The sequence below is a fragment of the Microcebus murinus genome, chromosome 24 (assembly GCF_040939455.1).
Source record: "Microcebus murinus isolate Inina chromosome 24, M.murinus_Inina_mat1.0, whole genome shotgun sequence".
Lineage (NCBI taxonomy): Eukaryota > Metazoa > Chordata > Mammalia > Primates > Cheirogaleidae > Microcebus > Microcebus murinus.
In genome coordinates, this window is record NC_134127.1 from 26,719,822 (window position 1) to 26,742,606 (window position 22,785).

General features: G+C 38.2%; 1 protein-coding gene across 1 annotated transcript in view; it reads right to left on the reverse strand.

Annotated features, from left to right (window-relative positions):
- Positions 1-22,785, reverse strand: part of MCPH1 (microcephalin 1) — a 190,018-nt gene that overhangs the window by 135,947 nt on the left and 31,286 nt on the right. The window contains exon 9 of the mRNA XM_012783214.3: positions 15,930-16,039. Coding sequence (XP_012638668.1) covers positions 15,930-16,039 — 110 coding nt within the window. The remainder of the gene's footprint in view (positions 1-15,929; positions 16,040-22,785) is intronic.

Here is a 22,785-nt window from a genome sequence, read left to right on the forward strand (position 1 = left end):
AGAGTATGATGTTAACCAGGGCCAAGACAGATGCATGTGTTAGGGCTGTAAGACAAATGCACCCAGGACTGAAATAGTGATCAAATGAATAGAGCAATCTATAATAACAGTAAGCATATCTGCTTATCTGATCTCTTAAGTTAGGAATTTGAAAATACAGCCAGTATGATTCTCTTGATTAATCAAGGAGACTCCTGAGAAGATGCCTTGTATTGATGCCTCCAACATACTTGGAAATAAATTAAAAAAATAAGAGGATTGATGGAGAATTGGAAAACTTTGTCCTGACAAAGTAAATAGAGTAAAAAAGTTAACACTTGTAAATCAAGGCGGGAGGGAAAAACTTTGAAATACTTGGCATTGTTTACCACACATACACATCTGAGCTAGTTGAGATTATTTTGATCACAAGGGAGGGAAACTGCAGGGGAAAATTGTGAAAAGACTTAAATGGAACAAGAGATTACTGGGTGACTTCAGTGGGAAACTGTGCAAGGCTGCAGACACACCCTTCAAGGTTATCTGATTCTGTGGGCTTTATGCCTTTCATTGTCTTTGAGCCTTTTACAACTCTGTCAAGTAGAGTAAACTGACAGTAATGCAAAGAATTCTCGTCCACAGACATGCAAAATCTGCCCAGTGGAGGTTCAACTGACTTCCCTCCCACTCCAGAAGAGGCCAGTTTTGCACTTCTGAATCAAAGGCATTTCAGCACACCCAGAGGTTTTTCGATGTGTTTGCTCATTCCATACTCCTTTCTGCAGGACATAACAGCTTTCTGGTTCCCTCATTAATTAATGAATTAAGTAACACTCATTTTATATTAGTAAGAGTCATGATTGCAACATTCTAAGAAAATGATCCTTTAATCAGTTGGTGGGTATATGAGTGTTCGGTGTACAATTCTTCCACTTTTTCTCTATGCTTGAAAATTTTTATAATAAAAATTTTAAAATATAGATGTGCATTTTATCTAATTGGCAATAATCTTAGTTCATTTTCTGCTGCCATAACAGAATGCCATAGGCTGAGTAATTTATAATGAACAGAAGTTTACTTGGCTCACAGTTCTGGAGGCTGGGAAGGCCACAAGCATGGCACCCACATCCGGTCAGGGTCACCCCATGGTGGAAAGGCAGAAGGCATTACATGGTGAGCAAGCATATGAGACAGAGAGAGGAAATTGAGCCAAACTCATCCTTTTTATCAGGAACTAACTACCACAATAATGGCATTAATCATGCATGAGGCAGACCCCTCATGACCTAATCATCCCTTAAAAGTCCCACTTCTTAATACTTACAATGGCAATTAAGTTTCCAACACATGAACTTTTGAGGGACACATTCAAATCACAGCAGCAAGACAGATGAAAACTAAGCAAAGACAACTCAAAGGACCAAGTTGTTGCATATCCTTTAAAGCACTTTAAGTGCAGCTGGCATTTAGCATGTTCCGTTGAGTTGAAAAAAATTTCTATGTATGAAAGTCAATGTATTTTTCATCCTCTTAGAATGCTATTATTATTGGGAAATCCACAAAATACAACAATCAGTTATATAAAACAATATATAAAGTATGAGAAATACAACCAGCTGCTGGTAGACCCAGAACAAGATTGTAATTCAGGAAATCTCTCCGTGGCTCACGTGTTAGTTGTTTTGTACTTGACAGACCACTTTGCCTTTCCTTGTCTCACGTATCTCTCCTAAGAGATGGGATGCTGAATCACTCCCAGAGAGTTGCACGATTAACAATTCTACTGGTCAGTCACCCATGACAGTTTCCAGCTCCAAACCCCCTAGCCTGAGTGTTCCTCAAAGTGGTCAATCCAGATATCGTCTTATACAGCCTCCTCCTGGTGACCACTTCTCTGTGGGGCAGCCTTGGCTGGCCCTGCTGACCCCTACTCCCTGTATGGAGCGTGCTGATTGGGATACCACCTCTCAGTCATGTGTGACCTCCTGGAACTCATGCCTGCTTGCTCTAAACCCACCAATTAAAACCTGCTTGGATAATGCCCTCGACCCCAATAAAGATGTTGGCCCATGGGTCCCTTCCTCCTCACTCTCTCTACCTGACTCCTCATCCCTACCTGTCATGATCCAAGGATGGAGGACTGCCCTCCCAACTCAAGGCACCCTCCCTCCTCAGGATCTATAAGTAATAAGTCTTCAAACTGATCTCTTATTGTGGTGGCGTATTAAATTTGCACCTTCCATCTGAAGAATCAGGGGGCTACCCCAAGTGGCTGGGTTCTCCAGGATGCCTGGGAGAACACAAGGATAGGCTGCCAGCACCACAGTGATAGTCAGGCAGGCATATGCTGGACACAGGTCAGACGAGAGCCACAGGGCGTCTGCCAGTATGTGCAAGTTTCCCATGTGAGGAACTGGGTTGGACAACTAGGCATTAGGTCATCCACCCCATAAAAGAAGTGTCCTGTGAAAGGCACATTGTAAGCACCCACACCCAGTTTCCCTGGTCTCCCATTAGGGCAGGGTTGCTAGCACAGATGGTACTGAAACCCTAGTTTAGCTGGGGACTTTCAAAACACCCATTAGCTTCCATCCCGTGATAACCATCATGAGCTGGTGTAATCAAATGAGATTATAACTTAAAGAAGTTCTATTCTGATTGGCTTAGAAATAAATAAGCACCTATAAATTGAATATTTCTAAAATTCTCAGAAATTAAGGAAGCTGAATTCTTAACAATACTTTCAACAGTACTAAAAAAATAGTATTCTTATTGAAACTCAAATGTTTTAAGAATTCAAATTCACATATTTAGGTAAATCTTTGGCAAATAAGACTAGCTGAATATTTTTGGTTTAATAAAAATAGCTATGTGTTCTATGAATTATTAGCATTAAGTATAATAAAAGTATACATTTCTATTCTATTTGTACATGTTCTTCCAAAAGTTATACAGATTTACAGATAGAATAAATGAACATTACTCCTACTTGATGTTTAAGACTATGAAAAATGTAAATTTGTCCTTACCCAAATTGAATCACTACTTTGACAAACCTTATTTCAACAATAATTGCTTTATATTATAAAATTTGCACATAATTTCTAAGATTTTTAGGTAATTTGAGTTAATTAAGGGATATTCGCTAGATACCTGTATCATTGCTAAGTAGGTCAAAATATAGAAACACTGATTACTAAGTATAATTTTAAGTTTCTATGATTTTATTTCTTATTTTTATATGCTATGGAGAGACTGTATCTTTAGCCCTGTAATAAAATATACATAAATGCCATTGCGTGACAAGCAGTGTACATTTATCCACCCTCAGTTCTCTCTCTGAACCAGAAGTTAGTTTCCTGGGTTAAAAGGTATAATTAATATGTGATTTATGCTATACGAAAGAGAAATAACTTTCAGAGAAACACAACTGTCTATGTACTTCTGTTTTTCTAGGACAGGAGTAGTTCTTCTATCTGAAAGCTGTGGGCCTTTGGGTTTTGTGCTCTTCAAGCGTATTGAGGACCCTAAAAAGATTTCTTGATGGGTTATACTTATTGATATAGATTTGTTTGGAGATAGCAATGACAAACACATTGCATGTTAACATCTTAGTAATATTGTGAAATTAGTTCTGACCTCATAGACTCCCTTAGTGCAGTCTTAAAGTGTCAATTTGTTCCAAAGTACGAAAAAGCATAACAAAAGACAAAATGGGGAATGCATTTTATATTTATTGGTCCTGTTTCTGTGGTTTACTGCCTTCACTTAAAATATGAAAAGTTATTTTTTTGTGTGTAATTTGCTTAGCCACCAAAGATTCTGTATTTTACCAGAATAACCTTCTATGGTTTATATTGACTTCATTATGCCCTTGAGTATTTTAGAAATCAAGTCACTTAGGAAAAAGCTATGGTTCTTTTTTTTTTCTCTTTACTTTAAACACAGGATCTTGCTCTGTTGCCCAAGCTGGAGTACAGCAGCATGATTGTAGTGATCCTCCTGCCTCAGCATCCCAAGTAGCTAGGACTACAGATACACACGACCATGCTCAGCTAATTAAAAAAAAAAAAATTGTGGAGCTGGGGTCTCACTATGTTGCTCAGGCTGGACTTGAACTACTGGGCTCAAGTAATCCTCCTCCCTCAATCTCCCAAGAAGCTGGAACTATAGGCCTAAGCCACCGCGCCCCGGTAGGAAAGAGATAGGTTTATTACAATCATGTTACCTCTATGTTTACTTTTTTTTTTTTTTTTTTTTTTTGAGACAGAGTCTCGCTTTTGTTGCCCAGGCTAGAGTGAGTGCCGTGGCGTCAGCCTAGCTCACAGCAACCTCAAACTCCTGGGCTCAAGCAATCCTCCTGCCTCAGCCTCCTGAGTAGCTGGGACTACAGGCACGCGCCACCATGCCCGGCTAATTTTATATATATATATTAGTTGGCCAATTAATTTCTTTCTATTTTTATAGTAGAGACAGGGTCTCGCTCAGGCTGGTTTTGAACTCCTAACCTTGAGCAATCCGCCTGCCTCGGCCTCCCAGAGTGCTAGGATTACAAGCGTGAGCCACCACGCCCGGCCTCTCTATGTTTACTTTTAAAATAATTTACAGTCACTTTTATTAAATAGGTAGTGAAATATTGTTTTGAAGTAACTTATGATCCTATTGTAATCAGGTATTCAAAATATCCTGTAACTTTGATGTTTTGCCTAATCCCAAATTGAATCCTAAATGATATCTTTTGTACCTAAAACTGTCTGAGATTGCCCAGACATACCTAGAAAATAACAAAGATTTGTTCTAGTTTAAATCTGTGTTATTAATACACAGATGTCTAGGTCTAACTCCAGACTACCTAAATCTATTTGTGTGATATTCTTGGTCTACTCTAATTATATGCTTGGTATATTCAAGGTATATTATATCTTGGAACTATGTCATCATATTTGAAGATTATTTTTTTCTGTAAAGATTATGTTCTTTCATTTTTATAAATTAGATGTAATGGCCAATCTTCTTTGAAAATAGGGTTAATCATTATATTTATAAATGTTCTGTCTACAACGTTTTTGGATTAACGCTGTTTTGCATACCATAACTAACCTTACCTGTCAGTTCCCATTATTCTTATAATGAACTCTCATTAGATTTTTAGTTTTGAAAATTATCAGCAATATGTTAATCAAAGCCATTTACAATATTTTGCCACTCACAGATTTTTCTTTTATGCTGATGCATCCCTGATAAGTACTAATTAGCTACAGGCTAGGGTGACTTATCTTCAACAAAGAAAGGCTGTTGTAGAGCGCTATGTACAAGTACTAAGTCAAATACTTTTGGGTACAGGATTCTTATGGCATCATTTAAACACCATTGAGACCCTACTAGGGGACTGAATCAGGATTTCCATAACTCTTTCTACTCAAGAAGCAGATGGATTCATGAGACTGCTAACCCAAGATCAAGTAGAACAATAATAATTACTAGGCCTACATGAACTATTGAGGGAGAACTATGGCTTTTGTTTAGAATATTGTTGATACTTTAATGTTTTATGTTCTGGATAGCATAAGGAAGCTCTTTCTCTTCTTATGCTATCTATATGTCATAATAATTTGGTAGTCTGCTTTTGTAAACAGAAAAGAAACACTGGGAAATGATATCGTATTCTCCCTATCTGACCCCTCCGGAATTGTGAAACTGTTATTAAGTATTCTTATTTTCAGGGCAATATAATTATTTGCATAGATTTCTTGTTTCCATGACTTAATTGAAAACACTGGCTGTGCAACCCTGGCCTTGCAATGGAATGTCATATTGGAGAAGGATGCTCATTTTATCAGACATGACTGTATACTTACAGAACTAAGGTTGACTTTATGGAGCCAATGCTTACAGAACACATTCTGATGTGTTCTCTGGAATCACTTTGGTATCAGTTGACAGAGGAAAGAGGACTTTTCCTAATTCTTAATCGGATGATAGAAATGATACCACTTAGTTTACAAACACCTGATAGGAAAACCAATTTTCTCCTTTAGTTTGCGACAACACAAGATAAGAACCCTCTTAACATTTTCTACTATAGCTTATAATGGTGCGTTGACAAAGCAACCACAAAGTGAAGTACAATCTGTGATTCTTCCAGCATGGTCACTGGTAGGGCATGATTTGGAAAGCCTGGGAAGTTTACATGTATCCCTTGGTTACTCATGTGTTCACCTGTATTCAGCAAACATGAGAAGAAAGAAAAGCATAAAACATGTATCTTAACATTTTAGTTAAAAGTATGAGGATTTCAGAAATGAAAAAAGTTATTAATACAACAAAATTGTATTACATAGATAGCCCTAGGAAAAGCTGAAAGCTTCATCTTATTATTTGCAATTATTAATATAAAATTTTATTTTCTCACCTTTATTCTAATCACATTTTCTCACATATTTAAGTATTTCAAGGTATCTGTTATAGAATGCCTATTACACTTTTATAGAAAGGAGTAACAACATTTTTAAAGAAAGAATAACAACACTTTTATGTCTTTAATATTGTTATTCAATAAGAAAAAAGCACGCAGGACTCTGTTCCTTAACAGGAAAAGTAGTTGTTCAGACAGTTACCAGCATCGAATGGCGTTCAGAGCAAATGTCAACAAGGTGCTCACATGAGATAATCCACTGACCAGTGAGAGAAGATTAACAAATATGAAACACAGTAAGCAGAAGCATTTTCTGGAAGTTCTAAAGGAGTGAGTAGGGAGAGAGAGAATGTGAATATTTGGGAAACAGTCTAGTTGATTTTGTTTTAGAAAGATCAAAGGTAGTTCAAATTAAACAAATGTACTTGTTTTATTAGTGATGAAAAAGAAACATTTGAAAAATAAAACACTTTGAAATTTTTTGGGTTTAGGTACCAGTTCTTAGGTAAACAGTGAAACTACTTTTCTTTAAGAAGTCAAATAAGAAAATAATCCACATATTTGCAAAGATGATTGGCCTTGTTCACTATTGATATAGTCCCACCTAATTATATGGGCACCATCAGAATCATATATTTACATGAATTTTGACTATAGAGAAAACAAAAAAAGCAGATCTGACAAAAGATAAATTCTGGAAAAATGTCTTCAAATCACTTCCTGAGTATAATCTACTATCTAGATCTCTGGCAGCTACATTTAGTGTCTTCTGAAAGATACAATCTGTGGACCCAAGAGACCCTAGTCCTTTTAAACAAGTAGCTTACTACATACATTCTTCATATTGTTGCTATCCCCCATTTTTAATTTGATAAATTCCATGTGCTAAAGCTGAGTTCACTGCAGAACTCAGGGGCTAAAATCTTTAACTTTCCTACATTAACAGTTTAATAATTTAATGGTCCTTTCTTACATCTTTTTTCCCCTATGTGAACTGTTTATTAGGAGAATTCCAGGGATTCTTACCACCCAGGTTGCTTTTTCTAACAACTGTAATACCTTTCCTAAACATTCTCAAATAATACAATAATAGTGATCACTACAGCATCAGTATCATGAGTATTTTGAATACTCATTATCTTGAATAAAGATCTTTAAACTTTTATAGTAAAAAAATAAACAAAGTGTACTTCCAAGTAATTCATCATCAGCATCCAAATTGTTGAAATAATACATATATATCACCTCACTATTAGGATGTCTTATCTAGCAAACTTAATACCTAACACTAAAGCTCCCACTGGGTCTATGCACACACCTACCTCCTGGGAGTGAGATTAGAAGCAAAGACGGGGATCAGAGAAGACACATATGCCAGACTGAGTTCTCACACAATCCTTTCTCCACTCAACACAGTAGGGGCTGCGGTGGGGAACATGAACAGGAGCCCAGCAAGCCTGGGTGGTGCTGGAGGAGGAGGAAGGATGCTTGCAGAACAGAGCATGTGGGAGGACAGTGCAAAGGGCTCTCACTGGTTAGACCTGGGACCATCTGGACACCCCCCCTTCCACAAACTAAGGAAAGTAATGCATTCTAACCTGCCAAACAAAATAAGAATCTGTGTGTCTGTGTGGGGCAGGGGCAGGGGCAGGGGCAGGAGAAAAGCGGCTGCAGAGCACCGAGCTTGGTGGAGGCAATGGGCGGTGGCTAGCTCATATCTGCAGAGCAGAGACTTCTGGGCTTTGAATCCTTTGGTGTGGCCTTAAAAACTTGCTCAAGTGCTTATGCTCAGAAACTCCTTTCACTATCTACTCTAAGTATTAATATAACTCCACACTCACCAAAACAAACGAGGTGAACCTGGGGGAAAATATGCAAATTCCTGGGATTTCCGGGCTAGTGCTACTGTTTGAGAAATGGGCACATCTCTCTGTGTTTCCACTCCTCAAGGATTACACCACAATTCCAATCCTTTGAACTCTTTGATTCCTAGTTTCCTATCTGTTGTCCCTCTTCCTTGTCAAAACTTTACCCAAGGAAGTAGAACGACTCAGTAAAAAATACTAAAAACAAAATAAGAAAAAAAGGCACAACCCTATTAATGCTGAGATAAGATTTTAGTGCCCTTTTTAATGATCAGAATCAGATTATAAATAAATCGCAAATATATTTAAAAATGAAAAGCAGACAATATTTCTGCAGAAAAATAAAACAGTATGACTTTAAAAAAGTTTTCAAAATGAAAATCACTAATAACAAAGACCAGAATCAGAAGTGCTTCACAACAAGTTGCTCCAATTTGAAAGTCATTGTATAGTATATTATTTTCTTACAAAGGCTCACCATTGATATATGAACTCGTATCCAAAAGCCACAAAAGTATATGCCAAAAGTCTATTTGAAATGCCTCATATTTTATTGTTTTAACAAACTCTATTTTAATGCCTCATTGATTTTGAATTGCAGTTTGTATCTGTCACTCTTCCATTTAACCCCTTGCCTTCTGAATAATCCTGTTTTTATTCCTTTTTTTTTTTAAATCTAAATTGTCCTGGATTAATATCAAATAATTTACATTCCTAAATATTCTTTGAAAAGCAGTAACTTAAAAAGAGTAAAGAGTTAAAAAGACTCAATAAAGGCAAAGCAATAAATATCTTATGTTTGGGGAGGAAATAACTGCTTCTCTAGAGAAGAGATGGAAAACCTGCTTGGGAATAACACCCAAGTGAGATTTAGCCTTCAGGACAACTATTCACATATATAGCTATGCATTTCTGTATGTACACATTACATCATCTCTGAGGAGCACAACAGATGAAGCAACTTGTCCCTTACTAAAAGCATCTCCCTGATGTCAGTGGAACAAGCCGTGAGCACTGCAAGGCGCCCGCCCTCCTCCCTCCTCCCTTCCGGTCTCTGGTTTGCGCTCTTGGCTTCACCCTCAGGCAGTTCCAGGAGAGGCATCCAGCCACAACAAAGCTCCCAGGAACCAGGGAGCTTTCTTCCCAGGGCTATCTCCAGTGGGAGAACACTTTTTCAAGAAACCTCCCAGTAAGACTTCCTTTCACATCTTATTGGACAGAGGTGAGTCATAGTCCCAAACTAATTACTGGTAAGAGGAACAGAATGACCATGAGCTAGACCAGTCGTCTGAGTACAGGATGGGCTCTCGGGAGGGTGGGGCAGCGCAGTGGTGGGTGGCACTTACTTACCCATGAACAGCTCCCCAGTGAAGCAGCTGCCCACTAAAGGGGAGGTATTCATACCAGGGAAGCATTGGGTTGGGTGACTTTCACTTATCTATAATTCTTTTACTTCCAAGGAATCTATTTTTTTTTAAACATAAGGATTCAAGTTTGCTACTTTAGCAAGTTATTGTTTTGTTTGAGTTTCTGCATATCTCAACCAGATTAATTTGATATTTCTAAACCAATTTAACATAGTTTACTGTCATTTACCTAACGTCCGTCCCCCAGATGGTATATTCACTAAGCCAGATCTTACAAATTAGCAGCTAGAATGATTTAAATTGGGCTTGCACATCTCTCTTTTGCCCAGTGCATAGAATGTCTACCAACAGATCTCAGATTTCTTCAAACAGCTTCTCTCTCTGTGCCTCTGGCTCTCTCCCAATGGAGAGAGTACTCTGACCTTGGCCTCTCTCTACCTTGATGTGGCCCAAGGTGACCACTGAGGGCACAAGAGGACCCACCCTGACTGGTCTTCATTTCCACCAAAACACATTTGGCCATTACTGAACTAAGCATTTTATAATGCATGCAAAAATCAGTCATTCTGTATTGAACATAGAAAACACATTAACAAAAGAGTTCTTTGAAGATTCTATTTAATATTTTCTATGGAAATATTTTGTTTCCCTCATACATAACAAGAAAAAAAAATAACATGCTAAGGGGAGCTGAAAGCAACTGTCAGGCCATCCAGAGGTGGCTGGCTTTTAAATGGCTTCATGAAGCAACACCTGCTGGTGGACTCTGCACCTGTGACAATGAGCACATCCCCACCACTGCCAACTTTAGGTACACTTTGCCAAAAGTGACTTATCAAAGCAGTGACAGATCACAGCCATGTTGGAAATCAAGGGCACCTTCAATCTCATAAGCTCATCTGTCAAGTGATCAGTACCCCAAGGATCTACCCATGAGACAGGCCCTATCTTTCTGTGTACAGAAGGGCTGTAAAATGGGACATTATGTACCTGGATATTTATAAAGGGTGTCATCCTCCAGGAATTGTGGCAATTCCCCTAAACGTGTAATAACAACATACTTATGCTTAATTTTCAAGAAAAAAAATAAATAGCACCTGTCATTTGGATGAATCACTGTAATTTCAACTTGAAAGTAAGTTTGAAATCAAAACCATGAGACTATATACTTCTAGCCAACTACACTATCTAACTGCAAACAGCCAAAGTCCTGGAATTACTGCAAGTTGTAAAGCCACATTCATAAAATATTAGAGTGTCTGTTACAGCAGTGAAGTACTCATCCTAGGACCTTTTTCTTACACGAGAGGAGAGGAAAGAGCAGGAAGATGAGCTTTCTATTTTAACCAAATAGTGACTCAAATGGCCTGTTCTCCTTATTCAAGAAGGCTTCTATACCCTAGCAGCTCTTCTCACCTGCCCTTAGATGGACTATCCACACTGCCTCTGTGCTAGAGCTTTCTCACCCTCTCATCACCCAACATTGCTTCTACTCCCACCACTGAGATCCTTCTATATTCTTGCCACTGCAAGGCTCCTTCTTTGAAGAAGCCAGACAACTTCAAATCCTCTCAACTCCTGAGATAGGAAGATAAATAAAAAATAACCAGGCATATTGGATATCAAACATATGACTAAAAACAATAGAAAATAAAAACAGAAACTAGGGGGAGTCAGAAAATGGAGTTACCAGGTATATATTTCAAAATAAATATGCTCACTATGTTGAAAGAAATAAAAGACAAGATTAATAAATATTTTGGCAGAGAAATGAAAAATTGCCTTTACACTCTAAAATTGCATTTTAAGAAATCTGTATTATTCTTTTTTCTAACCTGTAAAGTGATAAACTATGATCATTCATCTCTCTAAAAATTCAAACACAATTACAAGGACTGAATAAATAATAAATGAAATGTTAAACCTCAACACACAGGGTTAGCATCAGAATAGACTTATAAAAGTAAAAGGTGAAATGGGAAAGAAGTCAACAGAAAATATCCAGAATGAAATACAGAGCTATGAGAGGAAAGAGATATGGCAACATCACCAGGTACGGACTATGGGAGCAAAGGCTGACATGTGGGATTGTGTTCCCAGCAGTGGAGGCGTGAGAAAACAGGCAGAAGAAATAACAACTGAGAATTTTCCAGAACAGATGAAAGACAGGAAGGCCTGTGACTCTCGAGTAGGCTAACAACAAAGACAACACTCTGGTATGACAATCACAATGAAACTGCAGAAAGCCAGAGATGAGAACAATCTATGCTTAGAATCTTCTGGTGCCAACGTCAGCATCTCTCTTCTTGCAGGTTCCAGCATCCACCCCCAGGGTCACGCCATCTACTGAGACTCTGCTACTTCACCCACAGGCTTCACACTTCCCGACCTTTTTGATCTTCATACCTTCGGCCCTGCACCTTCATATTGCACAGAATTCGGGATTAACAGCTCTCATCAGGCCTACTCTGCAGGGCTGCCCAGAAGGGACATCACCTATCCATGTTACTTCCAGTTTAAGATCATTAGGGCCATGGGACTCATCTGAATTCCACACCATTTTCATAACCACAGAAATGGCACGTAAGCTAGCTCTCTTGTGAGAACATAAAAATGTCAGTCCTACCCTATCTTCCAGACCTCAGTGTTCTGCATCTCAGTACAGACACGCTTCAGTAATTAGCTGTTGCAAGATATGTCTTATAAACTTACTTTTTTCACCTTTAAAATTCAATTAAAAGACTTTTTGGAGAAATAGTAACATTTTTTGTGTATAATAGAATCTAATCCCTTAACACATACTTATACATAAAAATATGACTATGTTAAAAAGTTTCTAATTTTGTTTTAACATTATCTTAAGATTATCTTAAATCTAATAAGAAAAATAAGTAGGTAAAACAGTTTCAGTGGGGAAAAATGGAATGATTGAGATACCAGCACAACCTTCAAGACTAACATTATAATTTAAAGTTATAGGTCAGAAACTTTTATTTAATTTACCAATTTATCTTTCTATAATCCCACTGTAGACTTGTAAAACCAGGAGACTAAACTTAGTGTTTTAGCTGATGCATTCCAACATACGACAGCAACAAAAACAACTATCTCCACTGCACATTAAAAGATCTCAAACTATTGGGAACCTGTATCTTTATATTCTAAAACTGAATTTTAAGAAATTTGTATCATTCTTCCTTCTAATCTGTAAGATGATAAACCATGATCATTCATCTCTCTATATTACTGTCTAAATTTGCACTTCTATTAATAAAACACTCAATCTGCAAGCAAAGAAATCAAGACTTTAAGCCTTTGTCTTTAATGAGTCTAAAAAAACAATGAAACAAGTTCATATGGGAAGTGTTTAGAAACAAACAAAACTTCTTCCAAGATAATCTGTTTATTTAAACTACACTAAAATCCTGAAGGGTGGTTTCCAAACTTTGCTTCACGTGAGGATCATCTCAGGAGTTTGAAAAAATCCTAATGGCCAGGGTGCACCCTCTATTAACGACCCCAGAATGTCTGGGAGTGTCAGCCAGCAGCCATGTATTTCATAGACCCCGAGGTGATTCCAATGTGCAGCCCAGTTCAGAAGCACCACCCTAAGGCACGACGAGTTCTTGATTCCTTAGAGAAAAGGTTGTGTGGTGAACTGCAGTAACAAATGGATTAGGAACACTATCAAGTCAAAGAAAGGAAACCTGCATCTCATTCTTTCTGCTATTAGCAAGATATGATACCTGAGATGAATCCTTTCCCCTCTCTGAGTGTTAGTTTCCTCCCTGTCAAAGAGAAGAACTGTACTGGAACCATGGCTTTCATGGTTGGCTGGCAGCTCCCCGGTGGCCTAGGGGGTGCTGGCCTAGAGGGTCTTAAGTGGGACCAAGAATCTGCATATTTAAAAATTGTTTCAGGTGATTCTTCATGTAAAACCAGAAATGATGGATTCCTTTTAGCACTAATAGTCTACTATTCTAAATTACGAGGGCAGAAAGTCTACTAATGCATATAAGGTATTTTCAAAACAAGAGTTAAAAAAAAATTTGAGCAATTAAACTTATTAAAATATTTTTGCTCCTGAGCAATGTCAGGGAAAGGCAGATTGTAGGTCTGTATATATTATTTTACATTTTGTTCTCCTCTTTGACCACTTACTTTTTTATTGTTGTGCATGACAATAATGCCATCTTTACACTATGTAGCACTCACCACTGGATCTGTAGAATAATGTCAGAAAGTCAGCCAGGTATGAATCCCCCATGTCAGGGGCCACTGAAGGTGAGAATGGACCATATTCCCACCCAGGATGCGGATCTCTCACCCAGTGCTCGTTCACAGACCCAGCCAGCAGGTCAAGGGTCATCACCAGGAAAAAGGCATCGAGGTCGTGTGTCTGAAGGTCAAACCTCATACTTTTTGATCAGACAGGATGGAGCGTTTTTATGGTGAGTTAACAAGTAACTCAATGATAAACATTTACTAAGCACTTTTTTTTTCTAAATGCCAGGCATAGTATCAAGGACTGGAACAACAGCTACATGCCAGGCACAACCGTTTCCCTGAGAACTGTCTATGGGAGGCAGAAAGTGTGCGGACAGGGCACACAAGGTGGGAGCTGTAAAGCCGGGCGGTGGACAAGCAGTTGTGGACCTGTCGGCAGGGGCAGCGTGCGGACGGCAGGGGATGCTGAATAAACTCCGGCTGAATGAATACCAAAAAGGCTTTTTTCTTTATTTCTTTCTAAAGGAAACAGGTCAACTGGTCACGTAGCAATTAGGGAGAAGACTAGGAAACAGGAAAGCAAAATGTAAACTTGGTCACGGGGTCATGAGCTTTCTACGAAGGGCACGATCCCCGGGAGGCAACTGGCTGGGCAGGTCCAAAGGCCGCAACACTCGGGGATGCTCAGTGCAATCCTAAGACCGATGCCAGATGCCTGGGTGTCCCTTATATACAAATACATTAGGGGAACTTGATGATTTCTATCTCCACAAATCTGTTGCTCTACCCAAAATATGGTTCCTTTCCTTTTTTCTACTCCATTTTTTTTTTTCTAAGACAAACCAGAAAGCACGAGTAAAGACATCTAAGTTTCTCTAAGTTACAGCAGACTTTCCAGGAAACCTCTGCAATTTTAAATGTCTTTTAACCAATGCCAATATAAGGAACAAAGCAGCTATATCCACGGGTAGAGAGGGTAGCCGTGCATCTGTTTAAGCCTGAGTGTCCAGAGCCGATGCCCCAGTGCAAACACTTCTTGCTGTAATCACCATCATTTTCACTTCCTGTTATCAGTGCAGTTTGAATCCAGGATTCATCGTATGAAACTTCTTTGGCCTCATAAAATGAGGCATGAGATAATACTGAGTGGCTAAATTCAAATTTAAGCAATGAAAGCAGATGTTGAATGATCAAAAAATTTTAAATCCTCCTGACATGATTCACATGAGCCTAGCCTGGGATAAGAGAACTTTTTCTTTTTGGAGAAAGAGCTAGGTTTTTTTTTTTTTTTTTTTTGAGACAGAGTCTCACTTTGTTGTCCAGGCTAGAGTGAGTGCCGTGGCATCAGCCTAGCTCACAGCAACCTCAATCTCCTGGGCTTGAGTGATCCTTCTGCCTCAGCCTCCCGAGTAGCTGGGACTACAGGCATGCGCCACCATGCCCGGCTAATTTTTTTATATATATATCAGTTGGCCAATTAATTTCTTTCTATTTATAGTAGAGACGGGGTCTCGCTCTTGCTCAGGCTGGTTTTGAACTCCTGACCTTGAGCAATCCGCCCGCCTCGGCCTCCCAAGAGCTAGGATTACAGGCGTGAGCCACAGCGCCCGGCCAAGAGCTAGGTTTTTAAAGCTGAAATTACAAAGGAATGGATGTCCCTGCCTGTTGGTGTATAAACTTTTCACTCTGCAGGCTTGAGGTCAAACTTTGATTAATTTGCAAATGAAAGATGTTTGGGTTCTTCACCTCCTGTCTAGTAAATATTTATTCAGATTACAAAACAGCAACAAATGCTGGCACAACCAACATTCTCTGTTAGAGCGAAGCTGCGGGCATTTTTACAAGAAATGCATTGGCAAAGTGATAGGAGAAAGCTTGGGTCTATTAATAGTAGCTCTTTGTCCTGAATGCAACCAATGCTCTCAGTTTGATATTCAGAGTTTTTCCAACATACAACCTTAATCAATTTTTTAAATAAGACACAAGTTGGATAGACTAGTTTATGTTTCATTAACCCAGAGTGGAACATTATGATGTAGCAGCATTTAAAAGTTTAAAATATTTTCACACACTGACCTTTTTGCCTTTCCCATTTTTCTTTGATTCCTCATGAGGTCTGATGAGGCCCTTCAAGCCTTCACATGAGCCATGTAAAACATCATGCCTTGCTGGGCCACTGTTAACATCTAAAACCCAAGTAGAAGATTAGTTAGAACTTGACATGGTCTGAATACTGACACAACTTAAGCAAAACAAAAATCAAAAATTACATTTATTTACACATAAGGATAACAGGAAACTATAGGCCCTTTAAATAAACACTGCATACTTCTGGCTTTTTGAGAAATATTTAGAACTTTCAGTTTATTACACTCCAATATCCCAAGCAATTCACTTCACTCAATGGTCAGAAACAATTTAGCCTGTCAGGTTAGAATATGCTATAGCATCACATTTGCTTACTTGATAATGTAAGAAAATGTATGCTTATTCCTTCGGCACTGTTCAAACTTAATTCTTAGATTTTAAAATAATGGTCAAACCCCAGATCCTCCAAGAAGTCAGTTCTATATTACCAACAGTAAGTAATTTCAGCTTTGGGGGCTATTTGATTTTTTTCTGGAAGAGTCTTCAGTAGTACAAAGCATCTATTTCAATCTATAAGTGACAGATGATTCTAGTCCCCCAAATTTCCACCACAGACCCATATCTCACCATGAAGGCACACAGACCAAAAGGAAGATACTCCAGTGAAATGCAGTTTCATTAGCTGCTGAGCTGTGTAGACCTAAGTAACCCACAGTGAAGTGTAAAATGTTTACTTTGAGCTGACTCACCTCCTGCTATTGCATTACATGCTGTTCCTTATTCTTAGTCTTTCCTCCCAAAACAGCCTGCCTACTTCATGACTTAGATGGGGTTTTGAAGGAAGACCTAGCACAGACCATAACATGGTTGCAATGGTATACAATGCACACCTTGACACAGAGGGCAGCCAGGTGGTGGTTAGCCCAACTGCACATCCCATTCATTCATTCACTTATCAACAAATACCTAATGACCATGGGCCACCCACTGGAGATGCACAATGTACAAGATATTGTCCTACTCTTAGGGAACTCACAAGCCAATAGGCAATACAGACACAGATCAATAAATGTAGGCAAAAGTAATGTTAGTGCCCTCAGAAATTGAAAATCATATAACATGAGAAAGACTGCTTTGCAGATAGGATGATAAAACCAGATATAACTAAGATATAACTATGATAAAACCAGATATAACTAAGTTTGGTCAGCCTGATTTGAAAATTTTCACTCTTCAAAAACAGGGTTCTATCAAAATGAAAAAAAAAAAGCACAACAACAATGGTTAAATGTCTTCTTGAATTTAAACTAGTTATTTGCAGCCTGGGCCCTAGAAACATTTTAAGGTCAGGTTCTGAACCACAAATCAACACTCTTTGCCATAAAGCCTAATACTGAATCCCTTTGGAGACTCAAACCAATCACATACTGATCCCCCCATGTCCTCAGCAATCTCTTATAGTTGACTTGTACTCACTTCTCTCCTGGTACTACTTCAGCCCAGATGACTAACACAGTGATGACCTCAACTAGCAAAATACAGACAGGTGGATCAGATGTATTCACAAGGCATGTAAAAGGGTATCATGCAGTTGATATTTTGTCCTAAGATTTAGCTAAGTGTCTCACTTTTGCTCACTTTTTTTTTGAAACAAGATCTCCCTCTGTTGCCCAGGCTAGAGTGCAGTGGTGTCATCATAGCTCACTGTAGCCTCAGACTCCTGGGCTCAAACGAGCCTCCTGTCTCAGCCTCCCAAGTAGCTAGGACTACAGGTGTGAGTCACCACATTCAGCTAATTTTTTCTATTTTTTTTTATGGTAGAGAGAGGTCTTGCTCTTGCTCAGTCTAGTCTCGAACTCCTGGCCTCAAGCAATCCTCCTGCTTTGGCCTCCTGAGTACTAGGATTACAGATGTGAGCCATGTCGCCCAGCCTCACTTTGTTTACTGTCCAGGTAAATTTATCTAACTATCTGTCTATCTATCTACCTATTATCTATGTATTACTTTCTACTACTTTCAACCATCTTTTTTTGAAAATGCTGAGAACTTCTAGGATAGGATATGGATGCAACCTGTTTTTCATAGTTAAGATCTACAAGTAATTATAACATTAGAATATTAATCATATCCACTATGCATTTATTTTCCTTTTTAAACACAAATATTTACTTAAAGTGAGAGTATATCAAAACAAGAAAAGCAGTGGACTGAAGTTGTAATTTGGGCTGCAATGTTATTGTTATTGAATCATGAACAAATCTGCAATTTCCTAGTGTATCCAAAAAAAGGTTTTACAATGGCTACCTGCCTCAGTTTATGCCGAGAAATGAAACAGGCAATAAAGCATTTTCTAAACAAAAAGCACTAGGAAATGCGTCACAACATTTTAAAAGTGAGACTAACATTGCTAATGACACATTTTTCACAATTTCCCAAATAATACAGTCACAAAATGATCCAAGTAAATAATTTATTTGGTTATTTAAAGCATTTCACAAACCCTGCCACAGTAATTCACCAATGTTTTCTTTAAAGAAAGTAAGCCAAAAGCAGTGAAGTGTTAAGTACCTTGGAAAGCAATTGTGAAAAGAGCAGTGAGATTCCATTTCTGTCCAGATCAATAGAGTAACTACTCCCCTCTTCCTCTCCTGGCTCTCCTGACTCTTCCTGCTTGCTCCAGATGTGCAGCTTCTTTGTGGGTTGTCATCAGCTCTCTTCTAACCCACTAAGGTGACTTTACCACTTCCCATAGTCACCATTACTGAAGAGTCCTAATTCTATGCACCTTGTCCAGAACTCCCTGCTGAGGTATGGCTGGATATATCAAACTCTCTAATGGACATCTATTTTGAATGTCTCAGAGAAATCTCAACTAACATGCCAACGCACCCCAGAGTTTGATGAATGCCTGTCTTCCTTCAGCTTGGGTTACCATAACAAAATACCACAAACTAGGTGGCCTGAATAACAGCAATTTATTTTCTCAGTTCTGGAGGCTGGAAGTTCAAGATCCAGGTGCCAGTCTGCTTGGGTTTGGTGAGGGCTCTCTTCCTGGCTTGCAGACGGCCATCTTCTCGCTGTGTCTTCCCGTGGCAGAAAGACAGAGGAAGCAAGCTCTCTGGTGTCTCTTTTTATAATGGCACTAATCCCATTGTGAAGGCCCTCATGACCTCATCTAAACCTAATTATCTCCCAAAGGCTCCCCCTACCGCCAATCCAAATACCATCCCAGTGGGGGTTAAGGCTTCAACACATACAGCGGGAGGGACACAATTCAGTCCACAGCATCTCCCTACCTGAGCCACAGATCCTAGACTCCTCTCTCTCCCCACTCTTCATTCTACCCTCATTATACACGATTCATTGACTTACTTTTCAGAAAATGATGAAATACAGAAACAAACCTCACTGCTCCAGAATTTTTATTAAGTTATATTACCTGAAATTTCACTGTTTAGAAATTTGTTTGGGTTAATACTACCAAAATACAAAGAAGAAAGTTAGTACAAATACATCAAAGAAAGTTAGTAAATGGGCACTCATTCACCTCAGTGTGAAATGAATTAGGTAAATCACAACCTTCACCTACTCAGAGACAAAGATTGATCCTGAAGGAAGAGAATTTTGAATGTGATCACTCTTGCCAGGCCAAGGCAGCATATGGGTGTGTGTCACTTAACACATTGACTGCCATGTGAGTTGTATTTAACTTAGTCTAATTGTGAGCCCAGGGCCTCATGAAGCCTACATAACTCTTTACCTACTGACAACTTCATTGTCTCTTTACCTACTGACAACTTAATTCTAAAAATGTGGATTAAATGAAGTCAATAAATTTCATTTTTGTATTTCTGTTTACCTTTAAATTACACTTGAGACTGATAAGTCGAGAAAAACGTTTTACCCTTAATGAACTATTTTTCAAGTTTTCACATTACTTTTTACATTGTTGATTTTCAAGTTTTTACATTACTTTTTTATTGATGATATAACAAATTTTTCATTAAATTAGAAAGGAGTCTTTTGTTTTAGAAGTTTTTATTCTATTTTCATAATAAAATCCCTAAGAGAATTTTTTTTTTCCCCAGTGTGGCAGTCAACGTGTCAAATACTAGGAAAGGAAGAGAGATGAAGAAGTGGGTGTTGAAAAAAACCATAAGAGAATCTTGGCTGCATCAAAGTTTTGCCTAGAGCCAAGGCTTAAGAAATAAACTTTTATTTCTAACATACATCTTCCTGCACATCCTACTTTCCTACTTCCAAGACACAAAATTAGGACTAATAATGGTAGTACTAATAAAACATTTAAACAGTATTCATAAAAGGCACTCTGCAAAAGTCAAAATTAAAAAGGCTTCTGAAGGCTCATTTAATAATCCATAATTTTTTTGCTATAAGTTTGATGGGGTTAGAAAAATCCATACTTTTAACATATAAAAAAGCATAAACAACATTTTACCATTATCCCAATGGTAAATTTCTTCTGAATCCCCCAAATCTGAATAACGAATTATTTAAGAACAATATAGAATGTAAAATCTTAAGATTGTGGAAAGAACCTTAAAAGATTCCTAGAAAAAACTCCTTTCCAAATAAACCTTTGGGATATACAAGTTACTCACAGATTCTGTACCAGGCAAAACCCAGCTAACAAAAACCTGTACTCATATTCATCTGTTAGAATATCAAGTTCACTTTGTTAACTATGAAAAAAAAATAAAAACAAAATCATGATCTTCAGTAGATAGCTGAAATTCTTTCCTTTATAATCATTGTAGAGAATTAAAATATAGACGTTATATATGTAAGTTAGTTTTAATGCTACATACCTTTCCCATTGGGAGTAATCAGTTTTTGAATTTCCTAATACTTGTATACAGACTGTCTTGACTGTACCTTCTCTAACTTGTCTAAGCTCTTTTAGGAGACAGGGCTTCATATTAATCTTACTCTCACTGTGTCTGTTTGAATACCTGGAACATAGTAGATGCAGAATAAACATCTGATTAATGAAAAACGAGTAAGTAAATGAATGAATGAATTAATCGATCAGTTAAAAAATCAACAGCCTTCCTTCCTTGTGGTCAGCCTTCCTGTTAAGGCTGACTAACCCACATCGAGCTGTTCCGACTGCTTAGTCTTATTACTTAGTGAGTGGGCTTGCAAACTATGAGGAAGAGGATTGAGAGAAACACTCCTAACACACTTGTGGATTATGTGAACTGTCAAAAGTATAATAATTACTTCTCAATTTAAAATATTTAAGGAATACATGTACACCTATTTATTTGCTACAATAAGTCAAATTTCCTCTTGAATAAAAAATACTCAGAATATACAAAATATAGTATATAAGAACTCCCAAATGCTTGTGATTAGATGGGTTTAGTTCTGATAAAGCACATACATTTTCAATTAACTCAGTTTTAAAAGTGGTACACTTCCTGATTTCAATGAGATGTACCCAAAACATAAGATTGTCAAACTTTCTCTTATTACTGCAAAAGAAATATGAATTTATAATTATCTGCTTTAGGATGAATTATGATGAAATGTACATATATCGTTCACAATTACTATAGTATTTTTTGCCTATAATTCTCCATCAATTAAAGCTATAATCCAAACACACTCCATCTTGAACCATATGAACCAATTAATCCTCTAGGCAAATATTACTAGTTTACCATGTTATGTTTTCCTTCAGAGCCAGGGTCCAACCTTATAATCCTTCCCAACCTAGAGCTGCAGGCAGTGACCACCAACCAGCTGAAGTCAGCACGGGCTTTACTTGCAATTTCTATCACAGAAATTAATGCACTAAGACAAAATAATACTGTGTTACACTGGCTGGAATATAGTTTAAAATACTTCAGCATAAACTGTCTGATATGAGGTATATTAGTTCATCTGCCTCAAAACACATCCAGGAGTGGTTAGCTAGTGTGCTAACAGAATCACCACACTTCAGAGACAATTCCTGTAAATCCCCACAGCCTGTCATTAGAGGCTTTGCTAACTGCCAAATGAAAGGCAGAAATGAGCTATAATTGGTGATGCTGTCGGCTTGTTAATCAGCATAATGGATGTCAGAAATAGTTTCTTGTTGGTTAAATGAAGGGATTCAAGAAAATTGGATGGGTTGAAATATTACAGGGGCACTCCCTACCCACACATGAGTAGGACATAACAATCTAGCAGGAGTTGTAGCTCGTATCTCTGGGGATGGTATCCAAGGCTTGATCCCTAAATGGCCCCATGATAAACCACACGGTCAGAGGATATCTGGTGGTCTGATTTTGAATAAGTTTACAGAAACATACTCTAATAAACCTTTCAGATAAGGTATGGACAGTGCGCTCAAGGACAGAGAACTGGGATGTCAGCATATTGGTCAGTTTTGTGGATTGATTCCTGTCTGCCAATAAATGTTTAATAAATGTTTGTCTGAGACTAAGATAAGGCAGATAGAGCTGGTAGAAAAGTAGTTAAGCACCATCAACCTCTAACAATTGGTGGCTGTTATCTATGAAAAAGAACCTAGTAGTTGGACATAATCAAATTGCTCAGATAAGCTCACAACACACATGTACAAGATGCTGACATGTAAAAGCCCATCATGCACAGCAAAGAAGAAAATTTGCATTAAACAAACAGGCAAGAGTGGAGTATGGGCATGGGAAGAACTTTTCTGCTTGTGCTGGTGGACATGTGGCACCTGTGGAACCACTCTGTCCCCATTCATTAGTGAGAAGCAACTAGGAGCCAAGCTGTACACTAGGATGACGACCAATTTGGCCTCATCTACTGGGCAATTCAAACCAACTTCTGTTGGTTGAAGAGC